Genomic DNA, 14,223 nt, shown 5'->3' with positions numbered 1-14,223 from the left:
CCATGGGAGTTAGGAATAACTACTAATTGTAATCTGTGGTGGGAAGGAACTACCGGAGGGGGAAATGGAGCTTCTGGAAATGAGAGAATACTGGAGACTCAGCCAGGGAAAACAGCAGGACCATTCCACAGCCCTAGGGCTTGTTCACATGGCCCGTTTTCTCGTATGAATGTTGTGTGATTTCCACACATAGCACCAGTACCCATCATATGCTGGGCACATGTCCGATTATTCCCTCGGTTCGAGTGGTCCGAGGATGATATCAGAGGCACACCCGATTTTGATCAGAGTGTACGATTAAAATCAGCAATGCAAGTCTACGGGTCCGTGAAGAATATTGGACAGCACTTGAATGACATCTGATTTTGGGCTCCCGCAGGGACGAGGGTAAGAAAAAAAATAGACTGAATTTTAACAGGGAAACTAGGACAATTTGTTTTCTAAATTTTCAGCAGATTTTCATCCATGTGTCCTTTTTTAAACGTCAGTGTGACATCCGTGTGCGATCCATTGTCATACAATTACATTAAACCATGCACCTCATCACATACAGTTCCTAGGCTTATATTAGAGATCTTTCCGTAAAAGTCAGATGCCACTCTGATGGGAGTCATAACCCACACGCCCCATCAGGCACTAAGGCCCATCAGACACTCAGCTGTTGTGAGTTCATTCTCTGGTTCACCAGTTGTGAGTTCCCCTTCCAGACTCCCTCTGGTGGTGACGGGAGGTAGTGAGGCTGATTTGATCGGTGGAGATCTGCCACCTGAGGATGACGATTGGACCTCGGGATTCTCAGATTGGATTTAAAACAGCCGACGCCCTATTCAGTTGCTGGTGATTCCTTCTGGCTTGTCAGCTCTTGGTTTTCAGCTCTGTTCCAGTCATCTAAAGCTAAGTTTTTCTGCTAATGTTCACACTTGATTTTGTTGGTCTATTCAGTTTTTTGTGTGGTCTGCCAGCCCCGGCTGGGGGCTGAGCTGAATTTCCACTCTTATTGATCAGTATTTTGCCAATTGGTTTTTTGTCCCTTACTAGTTTGGTCTCTTTTTGCTCTGTCTCAGAATATTAAAGAGAGCTGATAAAGTGGGAGAAGTCTAGTGACTTCAGGGTTAATTTTGCTATCAGAAGTGTTGGACATGATTTTTGTAAGGTTTTTTGCAGGTTTCAGACAGTGTCTTTCCTTTTCTGTCTAGTTAGTTTGGGCCCCATCATTTGCTCAGCCTACTTTCCTGCCTGTGTTTGTGCCTTCATCTTGTTTCACCGTCAATACATGTGTGGGGGCTATCTATTCCTTTGGGGTCTGCTCTGGGGCAGTTAGTTTTCCCTTTTCTTGCTTTAGGCTTATTTAGTCCTCCGGCCGTGACGAGGCGTCTAGGAACATCGTAGGCATGCTCCACGGCTACTGCTAGTTGTGTGGTAAGATCAGGAATCTGCATAGTTACCAATCTCTCAGGTTTTCTGTGACTTAGCTTGTTTTGCTCTTTTCTCCTCGGTGACCCATTCATAACACTCAGCCCCGTCAGACACTCAGCCCCGTCAGACACTCAGCCCCGTCAGACACTCAGCCCCGTCAGACACTCAGCCCCGTCAGACACTCAGCCCCGTCAGACACTCAGCCCCGTCAGACACTCAGCCCCGTCAGACACTCAGCCCCGTCAGACACTCAGCCCCGTCAGACACTCAGCCCCGTCAGACACTCAGCCCCGTCAGACACTCAGCCCCGTCAGACACTCAGCCCCGTCAGACACTCAGCCCCGTCAGACACTCCCATGCGGATTCAAGTGTGGAAAATCCACAATGTAACAAACTAAGTTAATGACAGCTTTAATATCTCATCTAAACAGTGCAGAAGTGTTTCACCTTTAAATTTACCTGCTGTGCGCGATATTAAAATTCCACCGCATGTCAATTCTTCACCTTATGCATTAAAACTGCAATGAAGTTCTCAATAAAATCTGCATGTAGGAAGTGCGGATTTTGAAGAGGAAATACAGCGGAAACCCTGCCAGAATGCTTCAGAAAATCTGCATCCAAACATGTGCATCCGGCCTTGAAGGGGTATTCTACGAAACTGATCACCAATCCACTGGTTCTGGCGTGGGTCCCACCAGTCGTCAGACCTGGGGGACTTATGTCGCTTGTTCTCCACTTGCGGTGAGACTGCGCCCATGGAGCTGCCGGTTACAGCCTTGCACCCTTCAATTGTCTAAGGAGATGACAAAGGGAGCAAAGCGCAGCCATAGAATCCGAATGGAGAGGCAGGGAACATAAGTAACCCACTGCTCCTTTTATCTCCTACAGCCCATAGTCTTCTGGCCAAGGAGTAAGAAAGGTAAAATCCTATAAAATCCGCTGGGGCCTACTCTGATCTAACAATTATCACCTATCCGGTGAATAGTTGATCATTCTGGCAGACTAAAATACTTAACTATGAAACATCAATGATGTGAGAGCGCAAATATTAAAAGGTGTCGTCTCCCCAAAAAAAATAAATAAATAAATAAATAAATGATCCTCTCATCTACAGTATGGATTCAGCCTGGAAGTCTTATTTTACATTAGTAGCAATAAACTGCAATACCAGTCTCAGCCCATGGACAGGAGTGGCGCCGTTTCATTTCCCATTACAAATCATCATAACGAATACTTCATTTTTTTTTTTTCCCCAGAAAGAGCATCCGAATAGACAGCTGGGAAACGCGGCAAAATATAACATTACATACATAAACGAGGATAAATGTAAGGATTCTGAATCATTAATGGTAGCAAAGCTTTATTGCTTTAGCAGTCACACAGGCTATCTTCTGGGGATACCGCAGCGGAGAGCGAACGGCTGGGCTGGAAGGTAGGATTTATGAGTTTATGGAAACCCCATATACGAGACAAATTACAGTCTCGATGGAGCGCGACAATGTGAAATATCACTTAGGCCTTCCTAACAACTAAAGTGAAATTACAGCTCTGTCCCTGTCTCACATGGAGGGGATTTCACAAAGTTTAACTCCGTTCGGGTTTGAGCCCATTACCCACAATTGGACACATATGACGTATGCATGATATACTGTAATTCGCGCAGAGGGACAGGGCTATGGTACTTAAGTGTAGACCGGAGGAGCTTCATCCCCCCCCCACTGATTACAGCTGGATCGTTTAACCATCTAATGTGTATGGGGGGGCCTTCCAATCCGACAGATTATATCAGGGGTCATAATGAAAAGGCTCGGTGTTCCCATCTCCAGGATCCTATCACAATATGTAGTAGGTGTAACTAATAATATTAGCAAATACCTCCAATTACAAACGTAGTATAGTTTTTCTGATTCGCTATGTCTCTTTCCTCATGTGCAGGCCCTTAGGTATCCATGGTTACGACCACTAGCAACTAGCTAACTCACTATATCAGTGGTCGTAACCATGGATACCTAAGGTCCTGCAACACCTGCACATGAAGAAGAGGACGTAGCGAATCAGAAAAACTATACTACATTTCTAATAGGAGGCATTTACTAAACATATGGATAAGATCTTGGAGATGGGACTACCCTTTTAAGGCTTGGGGGACACAAGGCTCCTATGTGTATGGGGGAGTTGGTAGAAATAGTCGTTAGCTGAATTAACATTTGTCCAGGATTAGAAAAAAATGGCTGCCTTCCTCCAAAAATAGTGACAGAACCTGTGCGGCACTTCAGCTCAGACCCAAATCATATCAATAGAGACGAGCTGCAATACCAGACGTGACCCATGGTCAGGTGTGGTGCCCTTTCTGGGACAAAGTAGGCATGTTTTTCGAATCTTGTACATAACCCCTTTAAAAAGGTGTGCCCACAAAGCTTGATTTATTTTTTTAGCTGAGGTCTCGGAGCAGAAACTCTCCAATAAAGCACAAGTTGTGACTGAAGAGTTGGGGGGGGGGGGTCTTCTGTCCTAAAAACTCAGTGTGAACACACCCCTAGAGAAAGCAAGCGACATGAAATCCACAGGCAGGTTGCTGTGATGGGGGTAGTCTAGGTTTTATTCCATGGCGTTACCAAGAAATAAAAATGGTAGAAGAGTTCGGACACAAGGAGAAGAGTCCACTGGGCGGCGGCTCCCTTCTGCTTCTCCCCTCCCAGCTCAGCTTGATTGACAGCTCTCTCCATAATTGCCACTTCACACACCTTACATTTTATTTCTAGAGTAAATAATAGTGGTACAAAAAGAAAGTCGACCTCTCATTATGTGTCCACGATAAAAAGAGGGTCATTGTCACATTAGTGTAGAACATGGGTAAACGCGGTAATTGGCAGCCTTACAATGTAAGAACAGTTGTTCCGAGGATAATGCGAGGCTTTGATCTTTGGTTAGGCTGATAAGTATACGGTTTGCCTGTCGGAGGTATGTGAAGAACACTTAAGATTAGCCTTTATTTTATATCTGCTGACCTCACATACACAAAAATCTTCAGATTACTTCCCCTTTAGTTATTATGGGGACTCCTTCATTTACTAACAAATCCAACATTTCCATGGTGCGCTGGGGACTATATGGCTTTAATGCGAGTTCTAGAATGCAAAACGCGTGTCATGTAATTCAGTGAACTGGATCCGGTCACGTAAAATCAGAAGATAAAAAAAAGTTTTGCAAACTTTTTTTTTTTTTTTTTGGGGGGGGGGGGGGGGCACACTAACTTATCAACATGCACGAGAGACCATAAAAACGCAACAAAAACGCAGCAAAACCGGAGTTTTATAAGCAGCTTCTTTACTGCCAAGAGGAGCAGGTTTTGCCTGCAGAAAAAAAATGCTGCAGAAAGACGACGTGTGAACATACAGTTGTGGCCAAAAGTATTGACACCCCTGCAATTCTGTCAGATAATACTCAGTTTCTTCCTGAAAATGATTGCAAACACAAATTCTTTGGTATTATCTTCATTTAATTTGTCTTAAATGAAAAAACACAAAAAGAATTGTCCTAAAGCCAAATTGGATATAATTCCACACCAAACATAAAAAAGAGGGTGGACAAAAGTATTGGTACTGTTCGAAAAATCACGTGATGCTTCTCTAATTTGTGTAATTAACAGCACCTGTAACTTACCTGTGTGGCACCTAACAGGTGTTGGCAATAACTAAATCACACTAGCAGCCAGTTGACATGGATTAAAGTTGACTCAACCTCTGGCCTGTGTCCTTGTGTTTACCACATTGAGCATAGAGAAAAGAAAGAAGACCAAAGAACTGTCTGAGGACTTGAGAAACCAAATTGTGAGGAAGCATGAGCAATCTCAAGGCTACAAGTCCATCTCCAAAGACCTGAATGTTCCTGTGTCTACTGAGCGCAGTGTCATCAAGAAGTTTAAAGCCCATGGCACTGTGGCTAACCTCCCTACATGTGGACGGAAAAGAAAAATTGTCAAGAGATTTCAACGCAAGATTGTGCGGATGTTGGATAAAGAACCTCGACTAACATCCAAACAAGTTCAAGCTGCCCTGCAGTCCGAGGGTACAACAGTGTCAACCCGTACTATCCGTCGGCGTCTGAATGAAAAGGGACCGTATGGTAGGAGACCCAGGAAGACCCCACTTCTTACCCCGAGACATAAAAAAGCCAGGCTGGAGTTTGCCAAAACTTACCTGAAAAAGCCTAAAACGTTTTGGAAGAATGTTCTCTGGTCAGATGAGACAAAAGTAGAGCTTTTTGGGCAAAGGCATCAACAAAGTTTACAGGAGAAAAAAAAGAGGCATTCAAAGAAAAGAACACGGTCCCTACAGTCAAACATGGCGGAGGTTCCCTGATGCTTTGGGGTTGCTTTGCTGCCTCTGGCACTGTACTGCTTGACCGTGTGCCTGGCATTATGAAGTCTGAAGACTACCAACAAATTTTGCAGCACAATGTAGGGCCCAGTGTGAGAAAGCTGGGTCTCCCTCAGAGGTCATGGGTCTTCCAGCAGGACAATGACCCAAAACACACTTCAAAAAGCACTAGAGAATGGTTTGAGAGAAAGCACTGGAGACTTCTAAGATGGCCAGCAATGCGTCCAGGCCTGAATCCCATAGAACACCTGTGGAGAGATCTAAAAATGGCAGTTTGGAGAAGGCACCCTTCTAATATCAGGGACCTGGAGCAGTTTGCCAAAGAAGAATGGTCTAAAATTCCAGCAGAGCATTGTAAGAAACTTATTGATGGTTACCGGAAGCGGTTGGTCGCAGTTATTTTGGCTAAAGGTTGTGCAACCAAGTATTAGGCTGAGGGTGCCAATACTTTTGTCTGGCCCATTTTTGGAGTTTTGTGTGAAATGATCAATGTTTTGCTTTTTGCTTCATTCTCTTTTGTGTTTTTTCATTTAACACAAATTAAATGAAGATAATAATACCAAAGAATTTGTGTTTGCAATCATTTTCAGGAAGAAACTGAGTATTATCTGACAGAATTGCAGGGGTGTCAATACTTTTGGCCACAACTGTAGCCTTATAGGGTATATGCACACGGCGTCTTTGCAAGCGCATTTGGTCAGAAGTCCGCCTGAAAAAGCACCGCAAAAAAAGAACATAATGCACAGCAATATATAAACAGTATTGCTGTGCACACGATCAGTCTCTTCTTATGACTTAACCGCTGACGGCAAAACCACCAGCGAAGATGACTGCCAGGCTTTTCCTGAGGCTTTGCCTAAAATGAGACCTTGACAGGTTCGCCGGAATCTTAAACAAGTTGGGTGTATTTACCAAAAAGGTGAAATCTGCGGCAAATCCACAGTGTATCTTCAGCGGAAGAAGTTTCACACTGGTTGGCAGCTCTGTTGCGTCGGATGTGTATTAAAGCTGAAAATACACCTAAGGCCGGGGTCACACTTGCACGAGTATCGTGTCTCAATATCCGGCACTCGGGACCGGAGTGTGCGGCTGCGTGTATTTCTATGCAGCTGAGCGCTCCGGTCCGAGTACCGGCGGCAGTGCCGGGTATTGAAGCGCAAGTTTCTCGCAAGTGTGACCCCGGTCTAAGTTCCATCCTGTTTGTACCATTACACAGTTATCCCGGGGTCTTGTTTTCTCATTTTTGCTTTATCTGCAAAATCCTAAAAGCGTAACTCTCTTTCCAGATGTTAAGATCTAGGCACAATATTCTAACAAAAAAAATAAAAAGACAAATCTCTCCCTTTACTGACAAAAACCGTGCAAGTTCAAGTCAACGCTGAAGGCCGGATCAATCCACATGTGCACAGCTGCCAGTAACGGGAGAAATTCCGCTTAACCCCACAATACGCCGCCAGCGCAGGGTGCCCGGCTGATACACACAAACACCAGAGATGTAATTAGCCAGATTAGGACCTGGTTTATATTTTATTCTTTGATTGGGGTTATATTTTATTATAATCGGTTTGGAAAGGTTTTCCTACAGTCTGAAATTTGACCTCAGATGCCTTTTAGAGTGTTATCCTACCCCAAAGAAGAAAAAAAAGATTGCAAATGCGTTCTTGTTCTTTGCAGGAACTCTTACATAATGCGGCAGGAATATTTCCATTCCGCTGCTTACGGTGCCGGGACGCGTTGCATTTCAATCAGTCGGTGTCCCTGCAGTGCGCTGAATGACAGATGGAAGTGGCCTGTGGTTTAAGGGGAGGAAATGAAAAGGAATTTTAATAGAACAAACAGTGGCTTCGTTTCCTATAGGCAATACTTCAAAGGCGGCCCTACCCCAGAGCAAACAATATGTTACAGAGGCCGTCAGTCATCTAATAGCCTGGCGAGCCTATTCAGGGCTTACACCGAGGGCCCTTTACAATGCAAAGCTGGACATAAGGAACAAGTCATGCAAGTCTGCACGAAGACGCAAGGATGAGCCGCCGGTAGCGAGAAGGGAAGAGACGCCGCTTGCAAGAATGTCAAAACAAAAACTTTTTCTTTTCTATGCACAGGGGCAACCTGAGAAGAGTGGTATTATGTCCATAATTATAACACTTCAAAGGGGTTTTGCTTTTTTCACGCACATAGTGTACAAGGGGGGGGGGGGGAATCAAAGTGCATGCGGGGAGCGGAAGTAACTTAAGACACATTATTAACTTCAAAGCACTTTTGGCATGTTCGGTAGGCAGGCGTGGACATGATAACTGTCAAAACTGGTATTTAAAAAAAAAAGAAGCAAAAAATAAATATATACAGAATATTGCAGGCTTGCTAACTATGCACCAGGGCTGTGGAGTCGGAGTCGGAGTTGTGGAGTCTGAGTTCATTTTGGTGGAGTCGGAGTCGTGGAGTCTGAGCTCATTTTGGTGGAGTCGGAGTTGGAGTCGGTATAAAATGGACCGACTCCGACTCCTAAAATATATAATAAATTGGGTACAGTAATTCAATGCACGATGTGCTGAATATTTTTTCATAGGAGTTTGGGAAAGTTATGAAATGTCCTATAAATGGCTGTTATATTCCTGATCTAAGGCTACATTCACACACAGCGTTTTTCCTGTGTTTTTTGAGGATACGTTTTTCAGCTGCAAAAGCAGATCATCTTTTTAAAAAACTGCATCACCTGAAAGGTTTTTGAGCTCATAGATAATGTTTTCAATAGCAAAAGCAGATTACAAATCTGCTCTATCTATCCATTTATCCATATCTGTCTATCCATATCGTATCTGTACCAAAAAGAATGAAAACCGGGTAGTACACCAATATATATTCTGTTCTATCTAAATATCTTGATTATTGGATCATAAAAATGATTAAATGTCTGAGGTTCACATTGTACTACAATAAATTTTTCACTTAAATATAAGCAATATGTGTGGGAGTCGGAGTCGGAGTTGGAGTCGGAGTCGGTGTAAGGGAAATTGAGGAGTCGGAGTCGGAGTCGCAGGTTTGGCTTACCTACTCCACAGCCCTGCTATGCACGGCCCATAGGAATGAGAAATCTTGACGCAAATGGTAATGTCAATGCAGCGTTTACAGATCGGGTGCACCTACCCTAAGGCTATGTGCACACGGAGTTTTTGGCTCTGCGGATTTTGTAGTAAAAACCGCAGATAAATCCGCAGGACTAAAGTCCTGCGGTTTTTCTGCGGTTTTACACCTCATAATGGATGAGGTGTGAAACTGCAGCGCTTCTCCACAAAAGAATTGACATGCTACGGATTGTAAACTGCAGCAAAACCGCACGGAAAAATCAGCAGCATGTGCACAGCGTTTTACAGTTTACTATTGAAAACAATGGTACTGTACAACGCACCTAAATCTGCTGCGGACCCGCAGCAGAACCCGCACCGTGTGCACATACCCTAAGGGACCGGTGTAGTCCAATGGCGCCTCGTATTGCACTATTCCACCTGATTTGGAGATAGAGGTGACTTGAGCCCCTTTACCTCTTAGCCCCCTGTACGGCTGCACCAATGATGTCCGCCCCTGATCAATGCAACTGTGGGCATCGGATTTCCTATACAGCGTTTAACTCAGTCGAGCGATAATTTTACGCCAATAGGGCAGGTGCACACAGCCGCCGATTCCCTCATCCAAGAGAATTGGGACTATTATGCAAATGATACTCTGATAAGGGGGTGATCCAATTCTCTCAGATGAGAAGATGGAGAAAAACATCTCTCCATTCTGTTAGGGTGCGGAAATTGGACTGCACTCAGGTGTCATCCGAATGCAGTCTGATTTTTCCCATGCACCGACTGACTTGCCTGGCAGGGTGCAATCTGAATATCGGTTCAAACTAGGGCATTCAGCGACTTTTATCCGAGGGAAAAAAAAAAAAAAAAGAATATACGGTATGTTTTATACGTGTGTATGGATATTGGACGCTCACATTTGTACCAACAGTGAGTTTTTAGTACGTTGGGCAGAAAGATGCTCAAAATTTAAACGTGCTAAATCATGGAGGAGCGACATAATACAGAGTGATCCCCGAGGAATCATTAGATCTAACAAAATATGTCGCCGAGACAATGCGCTTCCTCTTGTCCTATCCAGACGAGTGATCTGCCCTCGCCATTCAGCCCTACACACTCTTGGTGACCCCATTATCTGCCTGTCAGGAATCTCCTACTAGGTGAACACAGTCTGAGGGTGATGAAAAGGCTTCCTCCCATGACTTCTTCACACTCTCTGGTTACAAGATATGTGTCTCCTCTGTGACCATCTGTGGAGTAATAGACATGCTTGTGTCTTGGGAAAGGGTGTTCACCTGCCCAATATTGTGCACGCCGACACTGATCGACGCTCACGCCACCGTTAGGTGCCCGTAAAGCTTGCACATTGTCGAAAGAAGTTAGAACATTCCTTATTTACACCAGGATGTATGAAAGAGGACATCAGCCGATGGACAAGAGGTTCGTCATTCGTCCGCTGATGGCTGCCTTGTTTACACCGGACAATGATCGGGAGCATACAACGGATTATTGGCTCTAGGCCTTAGACATATGAGTTTATGGGCCTGTTCACATATCTGTGGGTTTTTTTCCCCCAGAGTATTTCTATAGAAAAAATAAAAATGATAACTCATGAATGCCACCACTGATGGTAAAACAAATGGACACAAGAACTGAAAAAGGATGAAGAGCGAATACAACACACTGGTGAAAAACGGTCCTTAGAGGACGTCTGAAGGTGAGGAGTAAAGGAAAGAAGAATCATTACTCACTGACCCAGCAACAGGTATGTGGACCATAACGAGAGAGACCACCCAAATGTCTTACATTATTGGTAAAGGGGTTGTCTGGTGAAGCCAGATTTTACCGATCCACAGATTGGTGGCGGTCTGACCGCTGGGACCTGCACGTATCAACAGAAAGAGGAATTGTTAACACCACTGTAGAGAAGTCAGACGCAAGAAGAAATCGGTCTGGACACAGTACCGGACTGGCCGGCGGCTCTCCCAACTCAAGCGTAACAGATGCATACAAATACAGGAAGCCATCACGCTCGGTGGGGAGAACCGCCGGCCAGTCCGAGCACTGTGTTCCGCTCTCGGTCCGATTTGTATGGCCGCCTGACTGTGCCCATAGAATGGCGTGGCAGTGCACATGCTCGACAGCTGCTCCATTCATTACCTATGGGGCTGCGGCGTGTTGGATTTGGATTTTTCCAGCTGCCACGATGAAAATGAATGGACATAAAATTCCCCAACCTGCTGAGCAGTGAGGGTGCCGGCTGTCGGACCCAAACTGATCAGCAAGTGATCACCTAGGAAGATCGGTAATAGAAGTGTTGTCAGGTGAAAACAAGTTAAAGGCCATTTACACAGGGGGAATGACCGGTTTCATTCCAAATCATTGGCACATATAAACATAACAAGCGCAGACTGACTCGCTATATAATCTACTGGCCCTTCCTATGGGGATATCATCTGCCGGCATAGATAACTGGCTAGTCTGTTATGCCACAATTCGATGAGAGCCATCACTTACTGCTTTGCAGACAAACTAAAGGAATAGGAAGGCCAAGGCCCCGTGCACACAGCTGAATGCCAGATCCATGTTATACCCAGCCCACTGCAACATCACCGATGGTTGTGCCCCATTATTTCTTATGGCATTAATACTGCAAAACACACAGTGCACACCGACACTGCACACTCCTGTATAGAGGGACACCTGTTTGTTTGTTTTTTATTAACAATGGGTTATCCATCCAACAAAGGGTTTCATTGTAAAAAAAAACAAAAAACAAAAAAAAAACACAACAACAACTACTACATGTGGTGCAGTATATGACTTTTTGCAGTCGGACCCTTTACTGGACAGAGACAATCCAGGCTGTGCTCACTGTCAGACATATAACCCAAGAACATATACACCCGACAGTAGCTGAGAATGCTATGCGCCCTAAGTATACAAATGACATCTACAGGTGCAGCTTGATGCCACATTCACGAATAACCCTCCATAAAAACGATGGCGTTGGAAATGAATTCAATAACAGTTTTCATGTTGTATTTAACCATTCAATGCCATAAATATATATATATATATATATATATATATATATATATATATCTCACACCAATCCAAAACCTGCTCCTTGGCCACATAGCAGGTGCTGGACCTTAGTAATCAATCTCTGATCTGGATCCATTCATGATCTGATGATTCTGGTACAAAACGAACGACAAAGCCACAAATCACAGCAGTGACTATATTAGAATTCCCCTCTATTAACCCCGAGCTGTCAAAATGTGGAAGTGCAAAACTTGGAATCAATCCGCCTTTAACTCTGACCCTGCTCCCCTTCCATCACCAAACACATCACAGGGCATCGCCCTCCCCTATACTGTGCTGCTACATTGTTCCTAAGCATACGACAATGCAAAAAGTGACACAACTATCAATACATTACTTTATATGTTCAAGGTTCACTTTTTTTTTTTTCTTTGGCATTGCAGGTTGTGGGAAATAACAAGAAGTTTGAACCAAATCTGGACTTTCTGCCAGATCACCTGGACGCAGCACAGATCTTCATCGACTTCTAGGGATCGCGGTGTCACATATAAACATTTATGTATAATACTGCAGATAGATCTAACACACAGTTATACAGGTCATCTACTTTACACTACTTATGCACTGGGCATCATCGGTGTGTTGTACCCCTGCAAGTGACTTCAAACATATATTGCTAATGATATAGTCTACAATTAGTGGAATGTAGACAATACTTATATATATATATATTACATCATTAGCGATATACACATAACAGTATATACTGTACATATATCTCACACACCATACACAATACAGTATATACCACATAAGTACACACCATATATAGTATATACATGCACATAACACTACACTTCTATATATACATACACACACATATATACACCATTATCTATATACACATAACAGTATATATATATATATGTACATACACACCATATATAGTATATACACACATATATTACATATAGTACACACACCATATATAGTATATACACACATAACAGTATATTGCATATAGTACACACACCATATATGTACATACATAATACAGTAACCCATGTGTATATATGCACATAACAGTGCCCCATATATGTACAGAATACAGTATATACCATATATGTACATAGACACACCATACAATATATAATATACAATAGTATATACTGCTGTAGTAAGTAGATACAAGCAGGCACATCACCTCCACAGACCCTGCACTACAATGCCCATCATCTGCCCGGGATCCTACACAGACACTGAGGAAACTTTACAAGTCCGGGCAAAACTTTCAGCAAAGTTTTAGAGAAGTTTCTCCCAGCCGGGGAGCACTGACCTTAGGAGCACACGCGTCCGCAGGAGGTCTCCGGAGCCCCCCGGTAGCCGCACAGCCCGGGACCGGATAGATTAGGACATTTACCGCAGATACCGCAAAGATGAGGAGCCGCAGACACGGAGCCATCGTCTGCTCTGCAGCCCAGGGGGAGACGGGTCTGTGTGCTGTGTACTGCGCATGCGATGTAGAGCCGTGACGAGCTCCGCCCTCTGCTGGAGCAGAGCGCGCACTGCAGCCGCACTGCTGTCAGTCAGTCAGTAGCCGAGGAGGAGGAGGAGGAGGCCCCGGTGTCATGGCGGCTCTGCCTCCCGTCATGTCTGTGCTGCTGGAGACTTCAGCTGCTCCTGGCTGCACAGGGACAGTCACAACATAAAAGCATAGAAGGCTTAGGCTATGTGCTGTAAAACTTTTCCAGATTTTCGGGGGAGTTTTTCTTTTTCTGAAATGTTTTTTTTTTTTTTTTTTTTTCAGCTTTTAGATTTGACACTTAAAAATTGAGCTCTGGAAAAAAACTCCTCAAACAGCAAACTGGCCTCCTCCATCTAAAAAACAGCCGAGGTTTCACAAGAGGCTTGAGGAGGATTATTTGCAGCAAATCCGCTTGTCGAAATTCTAAAAAAAAGAAAACTCCGCGTGAACATTGTTACAGGCCGCGAACTGGGACTTTTTTTTGAGGAATTTTTTAAAGCGGAAAAGCTCCAAAAACAGCCAAAATAAGAAAAAAAAACACTTCGGAGTCTCCTTTTGTTCATTTAATTTTGCTGGAGTTTATTAGATTATTTTTTTTTTTCTGGAAAAAATAAATAACTTTACGTGAACCCAGTCTCAGGCCAGATTAGTCCCTTTTTTTTCACTTTAGGGGCTTACAAGATATTGTGGCTGGAAATAGGGATCTTTACGTCACATTTTTAGGCCCGGGGCACGTGGGCGATGATCCGGGCTGAGTGTGGTCCGATTCACCCACGTGTAGAGGAGA

At 44.0% G+C, this 14,223-nt stretch overlaps 1 protein-coding gene across 2 annotated transcripts in view; it reads right to left on the bottom strand.

The window, feature by feature from the left end:
* The window catches only part of IL17RD (interleukin 17 receptor D), an 85,753-nt gene extending 72,289 nt beyond the window's left edge, over positions 1–13,464 (bottom strand). Inside the window, exon 1 of one of the 2 annotated variants that reach the window (XM_073574129.1) lies at positions 13,248–13,464. In XM_073574129.1, coding sequence (XP_073430230.1) covers positions 13,248–13,373 — 126 coding nt within the window. In that variant the 5' untranslated portion in view covers positions 13,374–13,464. Of the gene's footprint in view, positions 1–11,973; positions 12,046–13,247 lie in introns of those variants that run through there. The other variant, XM_073574131.1, reaches the window with a different exon arrangement.
* Positions 13,465–14,223: the final 759 nt, after the last annotated feature.

Source organism: Dendrobates tinctorius, unplaced genomic scaffold (assembly GCF_039654945.1).
Source record: "Dendrobates tinctorius isolate UK_male_01 unplaced genomic scaffold, ASM3965494v1 ptg000038l, whole genome shotgun sequence".
Lineage (NCBI taxonomy): Eukaryota > Metazoa > Chordata > Amphibia > Anura > Dendrobatidae > Dendrobates > Dendrobates tinctorius.
Note: the sequence above shows the minus strand (reverse complement) of the source record. Positions and strands in the feature narration are given on the sequence as shown.